Source organism: Wasmannia auropunctata, unplaced genomic scaffold, assembly GCF_000956235.1.
Source record: "Wasmannia auropunctata unplaced genomic scaffold, wasmannia.A_1.0 LD336069.1, whole genome shotgun sequence".
In the NCBI taxonomy this organism is placed as follows: domain Eukaryota; kingdom Metazoa; phylum Arthropoda; class Insecta; order Hymenoptera; family Formicidae; genus Wasmannia; species Wasmannia auropunctata.
In genome coordinates, this window is record NW_012026821.1 from 1268827 (window position 1) to 1296202 (window position 27376).

General features: G+C 35.1%; 1 protein-coding gene across 5 annotated transcripts in view; it reads left to right on the forward strand.

Annotated features, from left to right (window-relative positions):
* The first annotated feature begins 1343 nt into the window (after positions 1-1343).
* Positions 1344-27376, forward strand: part of LOC105450049 — a 32870-nt gene continuing 6837 nt past the window's right edge. Inside the window, exons 1-5 of one of the 5 annotated variants that reach the window (XM_011689651.1) lie at positions 1344-2086; positions 2228-2478; positions 4728-4858; positions 23926-24027; positions 26091-26276. In XM_011689651.1, coding sequence (XP_011687953.1) covers positions 23943-24027; positions 26091-26276 — 271 coding nt within the window. In that variant the 5' untranslated portion in view covers positions 1344-2086; positions 2228-2478; positions 4728-4858; positions 23926-23942. Of the gene's footprint in view, positions 2479-4727; positions 4859-4932; positions 5632-23925; positions 24028-26090; positions 26277-27376 lie in introns of those variants that run through there. The other 4 variants (XM_011689649.1, XM_011689652.1, XM_011689650.1 and 1 more) reach the window with 4 other exon arrangements.

Sequence of the window (27376 nt, forward strand, 5' to 3'; positions counted from 1 at the left end):
ATTATCGTTATAGCATCATGCTTTGTTAAGAAAATATGCCATACGCATCCATATTTATATATTTTATATTTGTAATTTAGAAATATCAAAGGTTTATCAAAAATACGATGCAATATTGTAGTACGTGATTAATTAAATTCTTTACAAAATAAAACGGAAAAGCGCGGTACTTTGTTTCATTTCGTAATCGAAATGCACATGCACTTGTACGTGCCGCTCGCACACACAGATTCACGCTTATGAGCTTTGCGCATTCACTTTGATGAGTGTGTCCGCCTGCATTCTTAACCGAGCTTAACGTAACCTACTTCCGGCCGGTACAACTTCTTGTAATTAGCACACTGCATCTCATGCGTTTTCGACGACGTTACACCTCTTTAAGGAGAAATTTCCGCGTAAGTAAATTTCTCTCATTAATACTACTGGTATCTGAGAACCTCGTTTCTCTATATAACATAAAATTTCGTCCGGCATGTAATCTGTTACAAAATTCCACGAAAATGTAATAGGATTCTGTATTTTCAGTTCTTCTCCACTTCTCATATGGGCTGAGAATATTTGCGTGCGATATCTAAATTTATCATAAAATCGACCGATCGAATCTTTTTTCCCCGAGGTTACAGAAAAATTGTTCTTCCAATAAAAATGAGAGAATACCGGAGGAATCCTTGGGGATTTACAGATTCATGAAACGCGGCTTGATTAATTATCATCCCCGTAGGGCGTGTTCATCGAATTCTACAAAATTTGAAAGCGAAATCTCCCACGGATTTATTTGTGACTGATGGGATTTTGGATAGCTTTAACAGAATTAATATGCAAGACCATCAATCTCTCTATATATATCATGTTTGTCTTTGGATTTGTCTGTCGCGCTGTCATGAGATTAAAATTTTTATTAATATAGCGTAATTTTAGGTATATTATACATATCCCAGATTACTTTCACAGACATGTTACACATAAATATAAATATGTCACAAAAAACAATCTATTTTTAACAAAATGAACAGAAAAAAAGAGCATAAATCTGAGATGTTTTTAAACTTTAAATTATCGTCTTTATAAATGTAATTATTAATTAGTTTTCAAAACATCTATTTCTCTTATTGAAACCTCAAAATCTAATTTAGCGTATTCCAAAATGTATATGTGTTATAAAGATATATGAAGAAATAACGACGAACAGAGAAGTTTAAAGCATTTGTGGTTATCACAAACCATTCGCAGAACCAACTTTTGCAAGTACATTTTTTTTACGAATAAATCAACTGCCGTATATTCGAACTACCGGTTCTGTAATTTTTCTAGGCTTTCTACCAAAATCTTGTCTTATATATCTACGATGGCACATGCGCGGACGAGGCGCGGGAGGTAGAGCCTCGTTTTCGGTCAGTCGGCCGAGAGCCGTCGTGCAACTCGAGTTGTATGCGAATTTCGGTGCCCGCGACACACGCACGAGGTTTCGGAAACCCTCGAAAACTGATAGAAATCGCGTGCGATTTACGTAAAAAAAAAAACGTAATACTTCCGTGCTGTAAAAAAAAAAATGCATCGATCACTATAAAATTGATGACAAAACGTAAAACTGACAGGCAGATCTTTTCTGCCAGACTGGTTGAAATATGGAAATTTCGGGTAAACTGGCGGAATAATATCTCAAATTTTTACACGTGAAAAATTAGCATGTGAAAATGAGGCGTCGTACACAGCCATGATTAATCGCAACCTAAACCGAGAAAAAGCCCGACTCTGAAAGTTCAGTCGTGCGTAGGAATTTAAAGAAAACGCAAACGTGACTCGACTGATAGGCGAGACCGACGAACTTGAGGTTTACTAGTGAATTTCCGGGAATACGCTGCTATGTTGGTGACAGAGAAAAATCGATCTTTAACCATTTCCAACTCCGACTTGTATCGGATAGAAAATATATGTCTTTAAAACACAATTAAATAATATACTTAATGAAAGTGTAATCAACGGAGATATTTTGAATATTATGTGTATCGTTAAGAAAAATCAATGACTCTGGTTCACCGGTTAAATAATTTGCAAAAAGTATTCCAATAAGGAATAATTTTCGAAGGTCAAGCAACTTTTTTTACTCGAAATTGAAATTTAAATTTTGTCGATTACATTTAGAAAGAGTGCGGACGTCGAACGATCAAAAATTCTATAGAGAACGTCTCTAAATTTTATATCAAAGTACTGCAGCACATTTATTTAGGATGCTGACGTATAAAGCATGACGCATCAAACTGCCGAATATGCTCGGTGAAGAATTGCTCGGAAGGGACACGCTGTCAGTTTCGCGGAAGTTAGTATGCACGAGGGTTAATGTTCCTGTCTCTCCAACTAAAACGAGGAGAATACACGAAGTTAGCCAAGCATGAACAAGGGAAGATCCGGTGCGACGACCAGCCGGAAAATTTTCATAGAGCTCACGTCGCAAGGATTTCGCGTCCAATAAATTCCTAGGTATGTTAATTGCGGTCTGCTAATTGATATTAGCTATAGAATTGTAATGCCTCTGGTATCTGTCTAGGATATATTTTACATACGCGAGACACGTGGCATACATATGGATATGATGGGATGTAAAATAACCGACCATTAATTGACGTTGCGGCAATGTCAACGTTAATATTAATTATAGAAATTAATATTATATGTTTACAATTGTACATATATAATTTACCATTATTCAAAAACACAGTTCATCATCAATAATATCTATAGTTATGCATATTATTCATTTGTAAGAGATATTCATTTCATTTCGAGTTATGCGCATTATTAATTTGTAATTGTAAAGAGATAATATTAATATCAGCCAATAACATTAATATCTGAAAATTAAAACCAAATATAAAATGTAATTTTGCGATTTTACAAAACAGAAGAGTGAAAGAGTTGTATTTTTAAAACGGCGGAAAGGGAGGGCGTAATTGTACTTTAAATTTTAATTCATAAAATATGGGTCATATTTCATTCGTATTAAAGTAAATCGATAAAATATTAATTAATCTTCCTTTTTCAATAAGCTTACAACTCTAAGAGCTTACAATGAATTATTCGCGTTTGTGTACACGCTGCAGCGTTTTCACGTGACTTCACGTGTTTAACTCGTTATCCAAAAACTCCACTCAATTGTGCGAGTTTCTGTTCACATTTCACAGTATGACGTATCGACTTTCGATACCCGCACCCATTGCTGATTCACAATTGCGAATAGTTCCGACGGGGACTCACTCCTTGCAGCATTATCCCACGCGTCACACGCTATGACGCTTAATAAGCAAGATATAGACGCTGGATCGTTTCCAGAGTGAAAAATTGCTCTTTCATTCTAAAATATTGCTTCTGTCCCGTTAAAAATCGTAATGTTTTCCTCGAAGATGCATTCGTCAATTTTATTTCCCTAATATATTCCCAAGAACATCTAACGTGAAAATGTCCAGTCAACGTAACGCAAATATCGCTGATTATAACACGTGCGAATAATATATTAAGTGTATCGTATAAACAAAGATATTATATTTAATATAAATCGCAAAGTCTTTTATCTGCACTCTGTTGGATTGCATTTGATGCTCTTTGCGAGAAGGATTGCCCATTACCTGATGTCGTTATAATGATACCATTACGTTTAATTAAAGCAGCTAATTCCAGCAAAGTAACGCTGAGTGCAACACTTCTTACATTTTTTATGATCTGTTACGAGATATCGAAATCGTTTAATGGCGATATTTATCAAAGGCTGGCAGGCAGCAGGAAAAAGTTCTATCTAGCAGGTGAATTTCTCTTCGAAAAATTGAGTCTAATCATGAGGGTCACCCTCGCAATGAAAATTAAGTAGTGGTCCGACAGACTGACATGTCGATGGATGACATTCAATTTAGATACTTTGCAACGCGCGATTGACTCGTCGCACGAACGATTCGTATCGGCAACAAAAATTCGACAGGAGAGCTCCGGTTAAATGAAAACAGAATAGATTTAAAGAATCAAAGCAAGCAAAAAAGATGAAAAACGTGAAAAAATAATCGGCCTTCTTTCTTTCTTGTTTCAACTTCAATATACTACTGCGATGCCGAGAGATATATTTTAGCGCAATGTTTCGCTAAAATATGAGTTCATGAGCTCAGGATATCACTTTACGTGATAATAAACAAAAATAATAATAAATTTATAACGTACGTAAACGTTGGGATTATTCGATTTTTATGAACTATAACGTAATTAAACAATCGTTAATATTATACATTTTAGCTAAATTCGTAATTCAAGGTACACACGAATGTATGTATTTCCGAGCATGGAAATTAGCTCAACAGCCTAATTTAGATGCCCGGACATATCTACCTTTGTCTAAACATCACATATCCTGATAAATAATACATGCGAATTACGCGATAACGCGAGTATAATTTATGTCTATTTGTTGGAAGCAACGTACCAAGGATCTGAGTCATATTTTATACACAAATTATCTTGCTTACATTTAACTAGCAATTTACATACAACTACTTAAAAAAAAACACATCCTATTTTTCGTCATTTAATAACAAAAAGTAAAGAAACAAAACGCAAAAAATAATTTAAAAAAAGGTTTTTAACTGTTGATATTTAAAAAAGATAAATTGAATTTTGACTGCGACACAAACCTCCTCTTGATACACAGAACAGCAATTGGCTTGATTGCAAGGCAATTTTTTTGCTTTCAGGCCGCACTGTCGAAACTTTCGTAGAAAAGCAAAACGTGTTACCCGGATTCGTCCAAAAGGCATCGAATCAACGGAAGCCGGCAGTAGAATTGCCCATATTTGTTGAGGAGGAACGATACGATGGCTCACGGGTACGGTACTCTAAAGTTCAAGATTCAAGTTTCGTGTCTCGTTAACCTCGTGACCCTTTCGCGATCAATTTCAGATAAAATTTCATCCGTATAATAAAAATCGGAATAGCAGCAACTCACCCCCCAAAAAAACGAATACGGGACAGCACGATATTGCGACTGACATGAAAAACATAATATTCTAAAAACTTTTTCTAAAATCTTTATGTTAATGTCTCATATTAACATTAAAAAATCATATGCTTCCTTGGCAAACTTCCGTCGTCATTTAAAAAAACATTTCACATTGATGAAAACGAAAATGTTGACATGTAAACTTTGTTTACGATAAATAGAAAACTTCGTGCTTGGCAAGAAAGTTGGTAACGTAGAAATCAAAACATTCTTGAAAACTTAATAAAAAGGGCATAGCAACTTTAGATGCTTATATAAAATTATTCTTTACATCAATTTCGATGTATGAAGATAAAGACGCAATGTATGTTCATATGCAGCAATTCCTTTGTCATAATATTGAGCTTCTTAACAGTTTTATCTTACTACACGTTACTCTTTGTTCTAACGTTACTTTTACGGATCCCCGAGTAGTAAAACTTTTATTACGTTCGTGTACCATAATCCCACGTATCACTTCGTTTTCATTCTCTTGCAACATTCGTATTTTTCCAAGTGCACAACGGTAAAGCTATTTAAAATTTTCGTTTAAAAATAGACGTTATAATAATTAAATCTGTATCCATATTTGCAAATACATACGTGTACTAATTTATTCACCCTAGATTTTTCATTCTGAGTTACGTGAATATCCAGAGTCAATTATGACTTAATAAATATCTATGAGTTTATTGCAGTAAAAAAATGATACGCTAACAGTAGTTGCCATTATAACGCCTCGCATAAATTAGATATTCATGAGTAAACTGTGTTAAAATTTTTTGAAATAATTATGTGTACCACGCAGACCGTGATTCATCCTCTTCGTGATCGTCTTAGGGAAAAGTATTCCTGTTCATTAGCAAAACGAGCTCTCATCTGTGAAATAGTTCATTAATTTTCTTGTATATAATGAAGCCGCACAATTTCAGGTAAAGTAATCTACGAGAACTGCTTTATATACAAGTAGCACGATCTCACAACATACATGGATGCATATTTTACATATAGACACTAAAAATATATGATAAAATATTAAACATATTTAAAATTAAAAAATTTTAATATTTAATATGATTATATTTAAATATATAATCGCAAAATTCGGTGATAAAAAATCTGGGCAGTTTTAAATAAAAAATTTAATTGTTTCAAAACAGCTATCATATATTATAATAAGTAATTACGTCATTCATTCAAAGAAGGATCCTTTGAATTTAATTTTATTTCCGTTCGCGATAATATTGCTTGAAAATTCGCATTCGCAATTGCGCACATTCAACTGGCAATGAAGAGCATTTTCACTGAAAATTTTCCTTTTATGGCGCATTTTACGGGACCATCTCTTAGGTAAATCCCTCGGCCCATTTTACGTCATGGATCAAACTTTTAAACGGAATTCTCTCGGTAGAATAGATAAGGCGATTGTTTTGTGCAAATTACAATGTAACCCTTTCGAGAGACTTATACGGAAGCGGGCGCAAAATTACCACGCACTTTCCGTGGTCGGCGATTGCCAAGGCGAGTCTAAAGTGCAAACGCAATGAAACGGCCCCCCTTTAACGTGCCAGCTGAGCAACCCTCAAGTTTGAACAACATCCAACAGTTCATCTACACCGCGGCACAGGTAAAAAGTTTAACAACTGTTACTTTTACCATCGCCGAGATACTCGCGAAGGTTCGTAAACATCAAAACACGCCTGAACAATCTTTTGTAACTCACAAGTTCTAAACTGGGAGGTGTGCTTGCACTGAGAGCACTGCACTCAACTAAAATATTATTTTCTAAACAACTTCAATTACCTCGATATTCTTATAGAGTAACATCTCTTGACGTAAGATCTTTATTATGCGTAAGGCTTTAATTCCATCCACAACCGATTTGTATAATTTCTCTTATAACACGCTTTTCATTTGTGAAAAAAATAAATATTTTCCTACGCTGCTGTCTAACGGAACTGATACGAGCTAGTCAGTAACCACGGGCAACAGAGAGTACTATGATATGCAATTATCCAGGTTACGCAATTATACGTACTCCTCCGGCAATATTCCGTACTCTAGAAAAGTTGAAACGTATCTCTGACCCAATCTTTAAAACTGCACGGTTCGTACGAATGGAAATGTTTTAATGCAGCCTAAAATCTTCCTACGGCACGCTACATCTCGCGAACTTTGGAAATAAATTCATATTATCGGCGTTATAAACTTCGAAACTTTTATGGGATTCATTATACAGATAATTCATCAGAGGTATTCTTCAGTTTTCAAACAGATAAAATTATATGTGAAACAATAGCTTTGATATGTATTTACTTTATAAAATTGTGTATTAGCGAAATAGATTTATACCTATATATTTTTTTTCCTGTACATCAAATATCAGACATAACAAACGCACTGTAAAATGTGCGTTAAACACGCGAGAAATTTGTGAACAAAATCGAATAAATATGGAAATAAAGTCATTGTAATACGACGATATTGCTTTTTCCATCGTAATTCTAAAAGGCCCCTTTTCAAAGCCAAAGCCAATACTGATCTCTTTATTCCTTTTTCTTCGCCTCTCTCTCTCTCTCTCTCTCTCTCTCTCTCATTCTCCGATGCACCTTTATCCTCTGACACGTCCGAAAAGTAGACCACTGAAGAGTCTTGTTCCGCTTCCCAGTTTCCAGTAACGACATGAAATTTACCAAGCAGAAAGGAGGGTGATATTCGCTTACGGAGCAATATCGAAGGTATTACAATATTTAAAGTAGGGAAGCAGAACAAGGATTCTCTCCCCTAAACACACGCTAATAGCGAATGTTGCACCTGCGACTCTCTTGCAAAACAAGCGCTGGAATCAATTGAGTTTCATATCATATCATTTTAAACACAGCGACTACAATTTTTCTTAAGCTAATGTAAATTTAATAATGTAAAGTATTCAAATTAATTAAAAAAAACTCATTTTACGATTTGACATTTCATTGCAAATAATCACAATTATACATTTATAGCATTTGAATGAAATTTCCTACTAATTGTCATAAAAATGCTTTGATAAAAATAATTTTGTATCAACGTGTATATTTCTTTTACAAACGTATCTTAGCGTCATTATAACGTTTCCTTTGTTTTGTGTTTAATATTAAAGACTTTATTATAAGGACTTTATTAAAATTTTGACTTTTTTTTACGGATTAGTGTCGGTCCACAATAAGGCTTTTAAGCCTTACACCGTAAGATATTGACTAATTACAATCAATTATTCTTCTTATATTCGACTGTGATTGGTCTATTTCTTACTGCTTAGAGCTTAAAATCCTTATTGTGGACCGACACTTATAGTGCCAAAAAGGAAAAATACGCGTCTTATTTGGGGACCCGGAGTATTCTCGGGCTCTGTCGGACAAAGGTATATTATAGCACCGACAGGTCAATCGAAATCACGGAAAGGGAAGCTCTTTGTCCCTCAAGTACACTTTCCCAGACATGCTATTTCCTTCGGTCGTCGTTGCTTCATCTCGATTTACATTAAGATTCGAAGTAATTTGTCCGACAATGAAACTGAACACCCATTCCTGCGCATCCTCACAAATTATGCCGGCCGTTTATTTAATTAATCATTCCTACGTAAATGTGTTCACTACTATATTGCAATCGTATTATTAAATTAAACACTCATTGAGCACTCAATGACCTTTTCAAATCAGTTTCGATAAATAAATCAATATTAAATATTTTACCTTCGTTTTAAACGCAACTCAGCATAACACAATATAATAATTAATTTTTGTTATTCGAGGAATTTTATAAAGATTCCAAATATATATACTTTGCTAATTATAATTCTATTTCGAATGTATTATTTGAAAACAATTTTATACGAAGCTTTATATTCGTCTCAATATAAAACTGTACGAGAATTAACTTGTACGTGCATAGAAACTTAAATTAAAAAAAAAAACCATAACATTATAATTTTTATTATAATACTCGTACAATTTCATGAGAAGCATAGTAATGAACCTTATTAATTAATCTAATTATAATGAACATGAATTATATAACATGACCGTGCAACATGATAGATTCATGCTTTAGATGTAGCTTTCACTATAAAGATATTTACGCGAAATAGTAACCTCGCTATTGTCGCATCAATTGACTAACAGCAACGTTACTGACGTAATAATACTCTATTGTGCTGCAGTCAATATCGTTTCGTAAACTAGCTCCACCAAGTACCGCTAGTAAATATAACGAATAATAGATAATATGCCAAGTCGGACGGCGATGTCGATGATGGCAGAAAAGAGAGCAGAGAAACGCGATGACCAAGTGCGACGTAGAAGAATCAGAAGCTCTCAGGCGAGAGAGATAGAAGTGATGAGGATCGGCGGGTTGCTGGGGACGACAAACGGATAAATGAAACTGTTCGTCGACTATTATGCGGCGGTTCGTTTCACGTCCCGCATGCAATGTCGCCTGTTCCGCTTTCGGTACCGCTTCTCCGTTTTGTATAGAGAGAAGAACCGTTCCGCGAGCAAAACTATTGTGTAGTCAATAAAGTAACAAAAAGGGTAGGTAACAACACGTTACGCACGAGTGGTTCGAATCAATTGTAACGTATTGTAAAATGTAATCATTTTGCGATCGAACCGATTTTTCGATAACGGATAAGATAAAAGAGATGTAGTTGAAATATGAAATTATTGTAAAATTATTTATAGTAAAGATAATAATAAAAATAATATATAATAATAATATAATAAAGTAAAATAATGGCAAAAACATAAACTGTTTGCCATGACTAATAAACATGTTGTACGAATTGACACAAAACCACATCATTGCTTTCCACTTTGTTGATTATCGCATTGCGATCGAAAATTCTATTTCCTAGTTCACAGGTGAAAAAAAGCGAAATGCTGTATCTGAAAACGTCAATTTAATAAAAAGTGCAATGGTATCAAAACGTGTAACCGTTTCAAATAGAGTTTAACCGTTTATTTCATACTCTTTGATATCACTAATACAATCCTATCTTCGATATTTAACAAAAAAGAGACCAAAAGTCTTTATGTGTACTCAATGTAATAGTAGTTCCGTATATCACAGCTCGTGTAATTGAAAAATACGTACGTTTATCAAATTTACGTTTGAGATACATCTCTATATAACTCGCGTTAGACGACGAATCAAATCAACGTTAAATTTGAGGACCATCCATCAAACCTAGCACGAAAAATCTTTGCAAATTTGCAAACCGATAACAGACTAATCCCTCGGGCGGCTGCGATATCGAAGAATAGCATAGCCCAGCGGGAATCCCGAACGTATCTCTCAAACCGCAAACAAGCAGAATTATTATAGATTACGCAATCGCCAGTATTACATTATAGCGTTTATTACGAGGATCCCAATTTGCGTCTACTATAGAAGCATGCCTCTTGAACGTATTCCCAAGATGAAAGTTTCTCAAACTTCGATAGCAAGCAGTTCTGCGCGTTATAATGAACGAAAAGTCAAAGAAACTTTCTTTCCAGCCATTTATGAGAATATCACTTCATATTGTACTTCGGGTGTGAATGGCAAATATTGATATCATATTTTAAATGTAATAAGAGTAAAAAAAAGGAATATAAATTGGTAAAGCTCTGTTTATCTTACAATTTTATTGTAATCACATCACACGCAAGATTAATAAATCTTCCATTGTGACTTTAATTAATTTCAAATATCTTTTTCTTTCTAAAATCTGCAAACGTTGAATTCAATTCGTATCTTTTCGATGCAAATAGCTAAGAAAACCTTCGGTGAGATCGCGAATTGTTTCCAGCATCTACTTTGGATCGCGGAATATCCTCCGAGAGGCAAAGCTTCGACGCTGTATAAGAAAAAGAAGGGAACGTTGTGAGAACCTGACAGGAACAAAGAGTAAAGGGGAAGTCCCCTGAATTCCGAGAATGTTCGAATGCGATATGAATCGCTGATCTCCCACCCCGCGATCTTTATCACATAATTTATCGGATGTGGCTAACTTTCAATAAAATTATTCATCGAAATTTTTGAGAAATATGCATAAATTTTATAAATGTTATTTTTTGAAAGATGAATCTCTGTTTATTGAAATAAATATGAAATTATCGCGCAATCATCCTTTGTTAATGTGTGCATTGTATACGTTTTTCACGGTTTAGTTTATTTGTGCTGCTATAGTATAATAGTTATGCATCAACCTTCTATTGTATTAATTTAAAATTGCATTAATTTTTCCTATAATTAAACTACACTTCTTATTTTTAATAACGTTTTACAATCTAATATATATTTTAAATAATTTTATTAGAATAATTTTTCTCGGAGTTTTTACATAATTTAATAAAAGAAGATTTATTTCATACAAAGACTTAGGACTTATACCAATTTAAAATCTTCTAAATGCGTATTACGATATAAGCTTGGATTTATACTCATAAGCATTTGATCTCATTAGTAGCGACATGTAAATCCTAAAGAAGATTTCATAAATTATGATGACACATATAAAAATGGCCGTCCATTCTACGATAATCATGTGTACAAATTACTGCATGTTGATATTTCTTCCGAGTCGGTATGATCCATTGTAGCACAACAGGTGAATTACGATAGATCATTCTCGCGACACGCCAACGTGCGTAACGATTATTCATCGAGTCCTTTGGTGATAAATAATGGGCCATCGCAACATGGTAATTTCACATATGCCATATCATAATGACAGTTTTTTTGTGGCCACATGTTGTTTTTCACATTTCGCAGAGAAGGAAAAGTTTTCTTCAAAAGAAAAAAAATATAATCCTCCGTTGTTATAGTTTTAATAACGGAACCTTGCCTTTAGCAAGAGAGAAAACTTTTGCATATTCCCAGTATTAATATATAAATTCGCAGAGAGATCAAGTGAAAGTAAATTCTATATTAATGAAAATTAAATTCCACTAAATTACTGCAAATATAGAAAAAAAATTTTATAAAAAAATTAGGATAAACTGTATTTAAAAAGGCATTTTTTAATTTTCACGTACACCGTTTCAAATTTTTTTATTTTTCGTATAAAAATTACAGATAATTTTTAAAATTATTTAAAATGAAAACATTAAAAAAATTTCTTTTTTTTCTTTACTCTTCCTCTTTCGTTAACTCACAAATAAACAAATTTAGAAAATAATTGCAAATAGGAAAAATGTTTGCCAAATCAAGAGTACATATATAAAGCACGCGCGAATAAAGCTTCTATTATATATTCTTGGCGCGATAAACTGTTTGTAAAACAAAATGCTAATAGAAGATTTACGCCCAATGATTTACAAGTATCGTAATTCTTGAGGAATTTTAATGCGGCATTATGTTATAAATACTTTAAAACTTCTACCACACGCGCGGTACACTCTCGAACTCACATTGTTGCGCTTTAGGAATGCTTTTTGAAAGTTGTCGAAAGTTCCTGTCGTAAATCATAGTCCACGTATATGGGATCGTACACCACAGAACAGTCATCGCTTCTATAAGCATGAAATTTTACTCCCGCAACCACATGGCTGTAAAAGCTCGCGTATATTAAACCAGATATCATTCTTTTATTAAATAAATATGCAATATTAAAAAAAGTTATCATCCTATCTAGAATATTTAAGCGAAAATTCTATTAATTAATTATAACCAGATAAACCAAATCGATATAAAATCGCAATAAAAATCCTTGCGTGCTGCTCGCTTTCGAAACGCGAAAATACATCGGCTTTAGTACATATATCGGTGAAAGTATTTTCGTTAATTCGCAGCGCAAGCAAAGTATTTCAGTTCTCCTCCGTGTGGCTCATACCGGCTCCTTATCCTTCATTCGATCTCTCGACTTTCGCGCTTAAACCTTCGGTGTTCGTTTTGCATTCATCAATATTTCTCGCTCTTATTCGCCGACACCCACGCTTTTGCCTCGTGTCTGGGTCGCAATTAGCGGAGCGGTATGACGCCCAATTGCAGCGACAGCGACACTTATATTGCATAGCGTTAAAAGCATACTGGAAATATACCGTACTAGCTCATATTCTAATTGTAAAATCACGAGAAAGCAAAAACGTATATATTTTCACTCTTCTCATAAACGATTTGTAGCACTTTAATCATTCCTTCGTTTCGATTATTTTAGACCAACGTCAATTAATCAACTCGTTTAACTCGAAGCGTTTGACTCGATTTCTTTCTCTATTTATAAAATACGGATAATTAAATGGCACAAGTGCAGTTGTTGTAGTTCATAAAAAACACAGAGATAATAAAAGATTCCTTATTCATTTTTCTCAATTTATAAAAGAAAGAAATTTTTAAAAGTAGCTGGTTCATTAATTCAATTGGGTGCAATTTTTCAATTTGCAAGTTACAAAATTTGAATTCTACATTAATTTGCAAATTTGCGTAAAGTTTTAATGTGACATAATTAGCGTCAATTTCCTTTATGCAAAAATTAAAACCGATTATGGAACTATTAAATATGTAAAATTAAAAAGCGTTAATAAATTATGCCTCGCTGGTATAGGCTATCTTTTAATTAACTCATACACACGCATGCGAACTGAACGCTTTATTATATTGACGTAAATTTAATTTAAATTTAAATATTCAAAAGTTGCGATAGAGAGGTATCACAGCATGAAAATTTCCATTAAGGATAGATCACCTTTAAAAATTCAACAGCGGGTGGGCGCTTAAAAGTTATGCAAGAGAATTTTAATATTAATTAGAATATAGAATCACTGAACAAGAACGCGATAATTAATAAACCATGACTTAATTGTATTTAGGTAGTCGATCAAATTGGATTGGACAAGATCACATTTTCTCGTTAATGCGGCTCCGATGCACCACAGGATAAATCCACATTAGTGATCTGGGTTAACGAGAAGGTAACACAAGTACTCGTAGCATTTAAGTGGACTCGCAAATATGTATCCACGCGTGTTGATCAAAAGAGAATTAGAGGAAAAGATAGAATCTATTGGCAAAGTATACAAATGATAAAATATTCTTTGTAGAAATAGAGAAAGACAATTATGGACAGTCATAATAGTCTAGAAACAGCAATAGTAGATGGTTTCGTTCCTTTTTTTTGCAATATATACGTTATGGAAGGAATTACAATATAAGAAAATTGATATCAAAATTGTAGAGAGGCAGCAACTGCAAAACACATCGCTATATTTTTTTATTTGAATCAACGGACGTATTTCCGTGGAAATTTTCTGCGATAAAGCCGCGGTTATGAAAAAACCTGTGTTATGATACATTTTAATGATCATACAGAGCGCTAAGTGTAATAGATTGTAAAGTTTCATATCGCTGCATTTAACGGCGTGAAATTTTAGAATGAGATTCGCCCAAGTCTAAATTGAACCTCCATGGAAACAGGAAAGATTCTGTTGCCGGTGATATAACGTCGTTTACAGTGAAAACAAGTTTCAGAAAATCTACGAGAAAAGTCCTGAAACGGACGGGGAAAAAGCATGAGAAGGCGGATTTAAAAAGTGGACGGATTCTGCGAGCGAAGGCGCAATGATATTCGCTCGATTGAACCTATTCGCGGTTTGCACATTATCTCTATTATTCTCCAAATATGTCTTCTAAAAGAAAAAGAATAATTTATTTTCCAGAAAAAAATATAATATACTGCCAACGCGTGTTTATTTACTTTTTCATACGCGTTCCTCTCCGCGGGAAATATTAAATTTTGGAAACAGCTAAACTTTATTTCCTTAATCGACGATAAACCGCGCAGCCAGCCCTTCATGTAAAATGCACATTCCACACATTCTTTGGCAAACGCAAATTGTAAATGACTGAAGCAAGAGTTTAAAGTACACATTAAATACCGTGGCATGAATGGTCGCGCTTATTAAATAGCGATTTTACTGGCGTACAATATGATAAATATAACAGTAGGTCTCATCCAAGTTATGCGGAATTTAATACCTCCGACACGCGCGCATGCTTGGCTGACAATATTTCTATGCTGGATTATATCCAGTAGGGAACCTGAGTGCGAAAAGTATTGCAAGACGGGGAAGATACGTGTGGAAAGTAATTCTATAAGCTTGGAAAAAATTACCACGTATGTCAATCTACACGTTTTTGTACGAGAATACAGCGTATACTGTATGCAGCACACGTAAACACACTTTGCAATATGTGTATCCTCTTTCACCGGATCAAAGCAGAGTATACGGCTGAAAGCTTCAATTGTGCATATCAGTCAGATTATATTAAGTAAACTTAAGAGTCACTTTTTAACTTTTTAATTACGAAACATTTCCGCAATATGCAGTGTTATATCCGAATTCAAACTTTAAACATTTGACATAAATACGTAAGATTTGTCTCAATATATTCTTGCAAAAATTCAGGTGACATAAAGTTTCGAGACTGGATGTGTTAACATTTCAGATGCTTTATCGACAGAAATGCCTGCCATGAATCGAACAGCAGTTGTTACACAACGAATATATGTATATACAGACACGTTTCTGGAAAAAGTCATAAATTTTCAAAACAGTTTTACAACAGTTCGAGTACGCGCAAGCCAACGCTCAAGTTTATCGTGATAAATTTCACGGTTTGCTGTATTGACGGTTTTTGTGCGTGACAGCATTTAACACAATTCCCTTTCTGTCTCATTTAATGTAACTCGCAGATGAAACGAGTCATTAATTTTACGCACAAAAAGTACTTGCAATTTCAGTAAAAACAAGCTATAACAATCTATTTTCCTTACACGGTAATGTCGTACGCATTGATGCAATAATTACGACTCGTTAACGTTTGAAACTAGTTGTTTCGCGAAGTTTGACGCGAGTTATTCTCGCAGAAGAAAGCTTTTCCGCGAAAATGTCCGCAGCGAGGAACGCCAAGGTACCCGAGAGAGAGCCTCGCGAGCATCCGACTGCAAATATTAATGTAAGAAGGCGTCTGGAATTGTTCCATTAAAATACTTTTTCAAAGAATGACAAAGTAAATTCCTTCACGTAATCTAATAAATTGTATTAATCGAATTTGTACAAAAAACCAAAATAGTAGCAGAAAAATATTAACGTAAAACGTATTTACAGACGGCAATCAATATCTTATTCAAGAATTGGAATAGCGCCAATCGATTACAGACTCGATAATCGTTCACCTCACATATTTATGAATATCGCAAATGCCACGAAACAAGGGCGCGGTTACAACAAAAATTATTTCTGGAAATCGCGTCAATCATTTATTATTCTAACATGGCGTTAAGTGCAATAAGTTTTACGAGTATATATCGTATATATGCAATTAAGTAAAGAAACTTATTTTTGATTAATACAGAAGATTCTGCTCGCGCAGGATATCATTGTAGTGTACGATTAAATTAAAATTTTGCTAAATTAGGTAACAAAAATATCCTTCGTAGTAAGTAACCGCTTCCGAAGAGAATATACGATAATATCTCTCGAGGATGCAGCTGGCGCGGAATGTTGCCTCATCTCACCTGATCTTATTAGACGCAGCAAAAATAAAAAGTCCTTAAGTTGAGCAATAAAAATCTTATATTATCCCGGATATCACCAGACAAGAAGTTTACTCATAACGCGGAATAGCGCCGGATGTAATGTAGCGATTCAATCTTGAATAAATTCAGCGAGGGTACAATGTAAGGGTGCTCATGCAACTCCGAGACCAAGAAGCACGTTCAGAATATAAATTCAAGAATGTGCAATGCACGCGGCAAATTCCTCTTCCTCTCTGCATAACTTCTCGTCAAAAGATAGGAAAGTACGAAGGATCCAGTAAAAAAAAAAAAATTAAGATTACGCTGTCCGACTGACGGAAAAGAAGCCATTGCAACTTTTATTGCACTATATGCACTCTTTCTCGCCATTTATCTTCATGATGAAACCGTAAATCGCGTAAATTCTTTGTCGTCCAATTATGCCACCTCCCTACTTACGATTTTGACTATAAATAAGAGTCACATTGAGTTTTACAAATTTATAAACTTAAGCATGAACATTTATACAATTAATCAATTGCTTTTTCTTTCGAAGTAAAGTGTGACGCATTAGGAAAACCTTAATGGCTTTAATAGCCATTAGAGATCTGGTAGTTGGGAGAACATTTTACGAACGTCTAATGGATGCAAGACTTACGTTGGTTGCCGAAATTGCTCTGATCTCAAGTCTGTGTATTGTAACCGTATAACATGGCACATTTAATAGAGTGAGGTTATTTATAATAAAAGTAGTTTAAAAAAATGTTTGATCATATACAGAATGTTTCTTAGCGGATTTTCTTTAAACTACTTCTTTAGGCTACCGATTTCAGATCGATTTTTTTCTTTATGAAAAGATGAAACACCTATAATAAAGAAACTCTACACAATAAAGCAAAAAGTAGTGAAATTATGAAACCAATAGAACTTTACAATTACAAATTTATGGGCCAATTGCTTGTACAGTTGTGAATAATCTGCAATCCCTAAGTCTGTTCGACGAGATGCTCCGGACTTGTTCAGTGATCAGTTGAACTCTGTATAACGCCTCCTTGTTAGAAAGTTTGACAATAACGCCGCCAATTTCATGCGATGCTTAATGCCTCGCAACTCTATTATTCCGATTGGAATCACATCTGATATTGACTGTATTCTAAAATGCATATCTATCCGCTCTCCAAAAATAAGCAATGTGGCCAAAATTGTTGAATTTGAATCTAATTTCTCAATACTGTCAACGTCATTAACGCATATCGTTTTATAAGATTCAATTTTTTTCACGAAAATAATGCTTTCGCCGCTAATCTCCAAACTTAGATTAGACCATGTTCATAATTAACCTGTCTATCAACGGATAATTGAATATGCTTTGGAAGAACATGCATCAAACGACACGCCACTTTGTGATAAATTTAGTTTGTGCATACTCTTTGAACATCATTTTCGGTATAACACGGCCTTTCTAGGCAAATGTCACGCATTATCACTCACTCATGTACATAGCTTATACATATATGTATGGCACGTTGAAGCAACAGCATGGTACATCGAAAAATCACAAAACGCGAAAAAGACGTGAAAAGACGTGAAAAATTATGATAAGCTTTATGATCTCCTCCATCTTTACGGTGGAATTATAACTATAACTCTATCGGATCGATAAACTCTACCTCGCGCGTTCATAATAAAAAAGTACTTAATCAAATATTAATACTGACAGAAATCAGATTATTTCACAATAATCTTATAATCAAGTCCTCTTATTCACGTGAAAATAAAAGAGATGCACTTATTTCCGGCTTTAAAATAGATACAAATTTTATAAAACTGAATTTTAATTTGTTTAATATTTAAGTAATCTTTATACAAGATAAATAACTCTTTTCTCTTTTCCATTATTTCTTCATTCATTCACATTATTTATTGTTTGGTATATTTTATTTCGTTACTGCAACATCTGAATGTTCTCGTTTTCTTTCTCATAAAATACATGAATAAAACACATGAAGAATACACCGAGAACGATAAACCATTAGTTATGTAGATTTTCAATTCGCTGAAAGACATAAAAATCGCAATACTTGTATTTTTTCCAGACTAAAGGAATAAAATATCTGAGCTTCAATGCGACCCAAAACAAGAGAAGTCACAGAGAAACAAAGATAGATTGATATTATGTCGGCAGTAGCTTTTTATTTTGAGACAGAAATAACCTGCGGCCCACACTCTTTTATATATTTTTTTTCCAATAAAACTTGCAATGTAATTATTTCGCTTTTGAAGAATATGCAAAATTTATTTACATTTTTTCCAAGAATATTTGCGACAGCTCATCAAAATCTCGAAATCTTGTCAAAATTAACACCAAATAAAATGTGTCGTAAATTTTTGCGAGAAAATCATGCTGCTTGTCGATCAAAGGAGACTTGAAAGAAGCATTAAAAATTTAAAGATATTTGCTTTGAAAGGTAAAAGAAGAGAGGAGTGGATATAGATATTTATATCGCAGGAGGAGGCTAAGAAGTAAGCTGTATCTTTTGCATCAACGAAACTTTCGTTCAATTTTCGTAGAAAAATACTTTTCCAAACTAAACCTGCGAGAAACTGAAAATAAATTGCTTATCGACGTATCTTTCGGTCTCGAAATTAAAAACTAACACTTTGGTCATGTACAAAGAACATCGTTTTTAACAGGCATAATGGAATCTTGTTATAGCTCTTTACCATGCTGCATCAAAAGTTAAAATTACAGATACAAGATTTCATCATTTATTGCTCCAAGGATTCAAATTTTATACATTTACATAGAACATCTATTTACCAGTGCCATTTTAAACAAATATTTTACACATTATTCTTTTATTTTAACTAATTTCCGCATATTTTCTTTAATAATTTTGTTTTAAAAAAATTATCTTTGAAAGCAACATTTTATTGCTTTATTCCTGGTATTGAGAGAGAAGCAAAGAAAACAAAGGTGTTTATTCTTGGGAATTGTATAGCCGTATTTAGGTCTCGAACCTCACGTCACAATCACGTTTGTTCGTGTCGTTTTGTCTCACAAGCAATTTCGGAACGAGATTGTACTCACGTAATGGTCCGAAGCGCCCAACCTTCAAAGCGCATAGCGTGCATGCATGTGCAAACAACATTGCATTGGCCATGATTGTTTCGCCAGACGGGAAATTAATAGACCGATGCTACTACTAAGAATTAATGAGACTCTCACAAGAAGCAATTACAATTGATAACCACATCGACGAGAGGGTATTCCTAACAGGTCCTAACTTTCTAACGAAGCCACGAAGATTTCATCATGACACTGCATTTGACGTTAGGAGCGAATCAATTAAGAAACTATTGCTAAAGTCAGTAAACAATCTCGAGCAATTTTGCAATCCCTAATCTACATTTAGTAAATAGATCTCGTGTACGACCTAGAAAATGTTTGACCAAGCCTTGACCGCGACCTCTCAGCTTCGAACTTAGAAGCGGCAAATTAGCGGTTTCTAAGTTCTAATTTCAATGATGATGTAGTTAAAGGTCAGAGATGAGGTTTCGCGTTCGTGACCTAAAGGAAGATAACAAGAGCGTAGAGCGGAAGTGGCGGAAGGTGAGAGAGTAGGCTGGATAAATCGTGCAGTTTATCTGTGATATGATCGAGGTTGCCCTAATTAATGGAGTACATGATAAATGACGCGATTTAAGTGACCTCCTCTAGAGCCAAATAAAATCTGACCGACATAATGAGAATCAAATTAATCGCTCACAAAAAAAAACAAGGCCGCGTTTTTCCTCTCGCTTCTTTCCAACCTTTTATCTAGACGCTATGAAATCGACCGCGCAGCGAATAATTTCGGAGATTAAACTTGCAATTAAATCTTAAGCCAATGTAATCTCAAATCGACATGTACAATCAATATCCACTCTATATGTTGATCTGAGTAAAAGCGAGAAGAAATTATATTGGATCAAAAAAATGCCTGCCTCTCAAGATATTTGAATAGAAGTCCAGATTTATCAATATCCATTATCAAGATGAAATCCCGGACAGATGGACAGATAGATAGACAGTTATAATGTCGATTCTAATCTCCCACCCATATCGCATACAATGGTATTGCGTCTTTCGTGTACGTAAACTGGAGGCACAGAAATGCCTGAGCTCATATTCGCGCATGCATGTGCATAAACGCGAGTGTACCTCACTCACTACGGGATTTGCCGGTGCGACATCGTATGCAAACCCGGACCAAACATCTCGCCTGTCTTGGAGACCGGTATACGGACGAACCTGTATACATAAGCGACGTAAATACCTTGGCATTCCATGATGTTGAGGCAATATGGAGTACCAACTTCCTGCGGCCATACATACCGCTCGTATTCCGATAGCGTGCCAAAATGTGGGAAATGCAGATAGAGCTGTTAGCCTGCAGTGCCTGCACTTTACGCGGCGGACAGTCGCGAAACGTGCGTGATAGTACATGCACTCGGTAGATGAAAACTTGTTGATAGAACGGAACGAATCTTTTCGCGTTTCTCACGAAAACAGGAACAAACGAGATCGAGAAGTTTTTTCAACGTAACTATTAGATCGTCTCTCCCACGTTCCATTCTTTAAATTTATAATTTCTTTTAGGAAGACTAGCATGCTGTTTCAGTGTTTGTAAAAGTCTCTCGCAAGATGTTGCTTCTTGATACAATTGTGTAACGCCAAGGATTCGAAGGGGAGTTGACTATTTCTCTCACATGAATATGTTCCGCGAAACGAGATTTTTCGCACCGAACTAACCGACCTACTTAGATAACAGGCACGTCGTAACTATCATTTTCTGGCGACCAGAAAATCTCGTAGGCTCCCGCGAATGTGCGCCAAGAGAAAAAGACTCCATCAAAAGACTAAGAAGTTGAGATGACAATCTAGCTCGACGCGCGAAAGTGCTATCGACGTTTGAAATAGCGGCAATATCTCAAAATTCTCTGTTTTTATTAAAACTCAGCTTTCACGCAACGCAGCACGCTGATAAATCGACTTTATTCTTCTTTAGGACAGTTCGAAACTTTATATCTTGAATTCGCGTTGTAAAGCCAAACATGCAAATATTTTGTCGGTAAATATTTCTTAGATATTGAAAAGATATATTTATTTGCACAGCGCTTTCCACTTTTAAAAGTACCCTTTGCCTAAAGCCAGATAAATTCTGTCTTCATAAATAATACCATTCTTTATCATCTCTCATAATTAAGAAGTCCGCTAATTTTACTTCTTTGTTCGAGAACAATAATTTTTTTTCTTTCTTCTCCAATTTAGTTCGTCTCACCATACCGTGTAGGTTAAGCAAATGATCAGGCTCTCCCCCGAGCATAACAAAAAAATCTTTACGTGCCTTCGAAGCTGTTTCTTCAAGATACGATAACGAGTTCCCCACCTCTCTGCGAGTATTGTATTCAGTCGAAGTTTCTTCACGCCTAAGCAAAGTATACATCCCCAAACGATTTATAATAGCAATATTCGACAAATCACCGCAGAAAAAATAAGGGTGGTCTGACAAAAGCCGGATAACATCGATCGGAGAAAGGTATACGCCGAATCCTGCAGAAAATATCGGGAGACTAATGAGAATCCTATCTGCTATGGGACGCGAAACGGAGAGACGGTAAAAAGCAGACGACAAGCTGACTCTAAATTGGCAATCGCGAGCAGCTCTTTCACATAAGATATATGCATATTTCTAAACGTACGATGTAAATTTAACTCTAATGTTAATTTAGAGCAAACGCGCATCACGAAAACTAATAGATAAAGCTTGACAATATGGCGACAACACATAAAATTAATTCGATTTCGTGAGAAATCTTCGTACCGCCGCAGGAAATTAACTGCATTTCGCAATTTGTGCTACGCCCTAACCACGCCAACTGGGCCTTTACGTGCGCGCATTATCCTGCATTATCTGCCCCTGACGTCCGGCGATATCGCAAATTCTCGATAATCTACCGTTCCCTGTTATTGCATCTAGATTTCAACCGCGGACAATATCCCTGCATTGTCGCATCGGTTTTCTCGTGGACTGAACAATGAACATTTGTGCAATTGTCCTAGATTTAAAAAAAAAAGTAACGTACTTGAAAAGAAAATCGGAATATGTCTGCAAAAAAGTTTAAAGATATTAAAAATTTGTCTAAGGAAAAAATATTTCTTGAGAGAAAATTAATGTTAACTATTCAAATATATATTTTTTTTTTCTAAAAGGACTATTTACAATTTATTTAGTACTTATATAATTCACTAAGATCAACATTCGGTAAAAACAGGAAATTAAAAACGAACGGTAGGACTCCTGTATTTTAAGCAGCTCTTTTACATGATATTTTTAAGGCATTTTTAGCATCACTAAGAAAAAGATACAGAGATAACTCTCTAGTGACCATGAATTATACACCGCATATGGGAAAACTCTTCTCACATTTTCTTCATCCCTTGAGGCAGACACATTAAATATTAATGAGAAAAGTGATAACGAAGCTAAAATGTCAGTGTAACCAAATATGATACGCATTATAGAATTATTTTTTGTATTATAATGTAATGTATATTATACATACATCTCTGTATCATATTATAATCTTTATTTTAAAATAATTTATATAGTAAAAATGTTATTTGCTGAATTATTTTTTTATATAAACATCAATATAATAATTAATATCTGTTAAATAGATACTCATATCGAGTATAAAATATGTGTAAAAATTCCACGTCACGGCATTGCTCGCTGTCTCACCAAATAATTTGAATCCCGGAGGTAACTGAGCAAATCCGACAATGGAACGCGAAGAAATTCGAGTCTTGTGAAGATTCTCTGTGAGCTGCGGGCAACGGCAGCAATTTCATGTCTCTGACGAGGCGCGAACATCGCCAACTGATTCCCGGCGCGTGCAAATCGCACGTTGAAACCGGAGTCACGGGTACTAGCATATCGATTCCAAGCTCGCCGAGCGACGAACGAGCCATGCATTCCAACGCGAGAAACATAAAAATCGTCATTCGGCTTCCCGAATATAATACGTCGTCGAAGCATTCGTCGAAAATGACAGCGACATATAACTGTTGATGAATTGCTGCGCGACAAGACCTTCCTGATTGTATTCTGCTGTAGCTCCACTACCCCTACGCGTATATAGTATAGAATTCGAAGAACAAAAACATGCTCCGCAATCAAGTCTTCAATTAAAATTGTATTTTATTCTCTCTATTTCGTCTTGTCTACTTCCTCAATTTTGCGATTGTGTACAGAGTTGACATGTTATACATCGAATTGAAGTCAGAATGTCGAGATCTGAAAAGTCAGTTCAAAGGTGAATTTCCATTCAGTTGCAGAACAAAGGAAAATGTCGGCCGAAGTAAGAGCTGGTCGACCTACCATGCCAACGATTCCGCACTCCAAAAGGCCTACGATCTTGGTGTACCCGACAGGTAAGAACACGAACACATGTTTCTAATATTTCTAATTCTCAGCTGAATTACACCGAGCTCCGCTTTACTACAAGAGATACACGGCGGGCTTGCATCTCGTTGGCGTTATCTTAAGTCACGCTGCCAGTTTCATTTTGAAGACACGGTATATTATAACTACGCGAAGGGGATGACGTTTAATTAGACGCTTGTATGAAGTATTAGATCGCGCCCGCGGCGATGTTAAATTGCAAACGAGTAGCTGAAGCAGGGAAGGTTTAAAGAGGCGGAAAGAGAGAGAGAGAGAGCGGATTGATAATATAATTAGTGTCAGCCGTTCGTCCGTTATACGGCGAGCTATACGGTGAATTACGAGAAACACGAATCCGCTAACAAGTTAGCGGCGTGTTAATACAATAACACAGTACTGCTATTCGATCACTCGTCGATCAAAGGCTTTACCTGCAGATTACTATTACTGTTTGCCTCTATCGTGCAATGACGCGTGAACTGATATAGGTATACCGATATCCGATGTAAAGAGATCTTACTCTCAAAATAATTCGGAATTGATTTTATTTTCACAAATGCAATTTAAGAACTTCGCAATTAATAGACTATTGACATTTAATGAGCCTGGAGAGTACCTTTTCAATGGATAAAGTACTTCGGGCGAGGCGACGGAGCCACTTGCGTCACGGTTTTCTGTCGGATTAATTAGTTGACGTTAAAACTTTAGAAACTTTGGACTTCGCGCAGTATGCAATCGGTGCTTCATTCAAATCCCCACAATAGCTCTAATTTGCAACTACGGGACAACTGCTTCAAAAAATAGTTCGCGCGCACGTCGATCTAAAAACAAATCCTTAATTTCCAGAAGCATTGCCCTCGGCAAAACGTGAGACACGGCAAATACACAATGCAAAAAAAAATACGACGAGCATACAATACGCGAAATATCTAATTTTTTTACAAAGTATGATTATACGTAATCTCTAGAGGAAGCTATAATACTCTTTTTCTAATAATAATATTCTTTACTCTAATCTTTAAAATAAATCAGATTCAAGCAATTAATATAATTTAATTAACATGCAGTTATTAAATAAAGATTTATGTTTGGATTATTTATGGCAAAAGTAACTTAATAAAATCGAAAATAAAGTTATATAAGTCAAAACTTGTATTGTATCTTGTACTTTAGAAGTTGCGCGCTGTCTTGATTAAAAGTTCTCAAAAGAACCTGGCTTTCCTTTGCATCGTGTAGGAAGAATAATACTGTAAAGCTAAATCAAGCTCTATGTATTACATATACAGAGAAAATAGCGCTTATAATCCAACTGGAAGAACTGGGACGCTTTTATTGAGAAATGTCGACATTACGATTACACGTTGCGCAAAAAGTTTTAATCGAACAGCTCTGTCGTAATTGAGAGAAAGTCGGAGATTTAAGTTCTTTTAAATGCGGACTGTGAAAGTCTAATCAGTACCATCTTGAGTCCCGTCTTATAATACCCACTAATTCGATTCGACTAACCAACTTCGCTCTTATTACACGCTTGAAAATTTCATGAAACTGGCAAACTTTCGAGAAATGCATACCCTTTTTGTCTTGTTATAATAGAATTCGCTTCGTATCTTAAAATATACGAACAACTAGTATGGCATACGTGCTTCAAAGATACATCGTAGATAATAAAAATAAAATCACTTTTTCGTGTATATTATAAAATAATACTTCTATATCATGTATCTATCTAGTAAATCTCTGTAACAATTATCGACTAAAACAGTTAATAAAATTGACATATCAACAATTGTTTGATTGAATAAATCCAATAAATTTGAGAAGCTTGCGTGAATGATTGCGATGTTATCAAAAAAATAATTCTACAAAAACGAAACATTCGACGAAATATCGCACCGTTGATACTTTAAACTTTTATGCTAAACAAGCAAAATTGCCGTCGAAAAATACTGTTCAACGTTTGTGTTGCAGAAGAACTACGCGTAATATAGTAATAAAACAAGATTGATATTAATTCACGAAATTATCTAACACGTGACTAATTTGCATCTTTCAGTTACGCCGGAGAGCATAATCATACCCATCGTGTCTTGCATATTGGGATTTCCGCTGCTAGCGTTAATGGTAATTTGCTGCCTACGGAGAAGAGCGAAACTCGCCAGGGAACGGGCCCGGCGAAGAAACTGTGATTTGGATCATGGCGCATTGAGCCTCGTTCGTTTCAGCCCGGTTCATCGGCTAGGTGAGCACCCACCGAGTTTAAAAGTGAAACTAGGACACGCGCGTACGCGGAACAGATATCCGCTGTGTGAATAGAAACACTGAATAGAAACCAAATCACTCGTGCAAAATTAAATATGTGATGCCAACCAACCGGATAGAATGTGCGAACTAGCCGCGAGAAAATTATTAAACATATAATGAACTTCTTGTATGCGCGAAATTATTTAGTCTGTTTTCAAATTATTCATGAATACCGTGTCTAAAATATTTCAGTTTTAAATTGAATGGTATAAAATAATATATTGCTGATTGTTGTTTTCATGAAATAAGCAACAGTGCAACTTGATAAGTTTATAACGATGTGACATTTATTGAAGATGTCATAAATTTAGATTAGATTTATAGAGGAAACGAGAAATGAAATGCAACTGCGTTTGTTCCCTATTATTTTTTCGTTTTAATAGCGGCTACTTTGTTGTTTTTTATTTTTCTCTTTCTCTCTCTCTCTCTACATTTTTTTCTTCGACTCTCGAACTGACTGAATATAAGCATATATGCATAATACGCAAGTATTCTCTTGCAATGGCATATAAATGCACTCGTATAGAGGTAATACCGGTCGTACGAGAGACCATTGGGCTAAACATAAAGAGGACAGAAGAAGCTCTACAGCAGATTGCATTCTGACCTGAACATTCAAATATTCAATAATGACCGGTGGATATTTTTAGTTTGAAACTGTGGTGGACGTGCGTATAGCCGATTAATTCTATTCAAAAATGAATACTCGATAAATTCGCGGTTAAACTCTTGTCACACTTTTTTCAACGCAAAATAATCTGTACATTATAAATCGCACCCAAAAAGCGCGAAGATGTATGAAATATTATTTCTGGATCTAAATCAAGTGTAGCGAATTATTTGCTAATATCAAAATACTATGAAATTTGTCTGCAAAAAGAATTCTTAAAATCGCAAAGGTCGCGAAGACCGTTATGTTAAATTTTTTACGACAAGCGGAAATAAATTTCTTATCCGGGAAATCGTGGCAACGCGATATCGCAATGAAACGGATCTATCGCGCCGTAGTATCAAAAATTGGATCTTACATCGTTCATT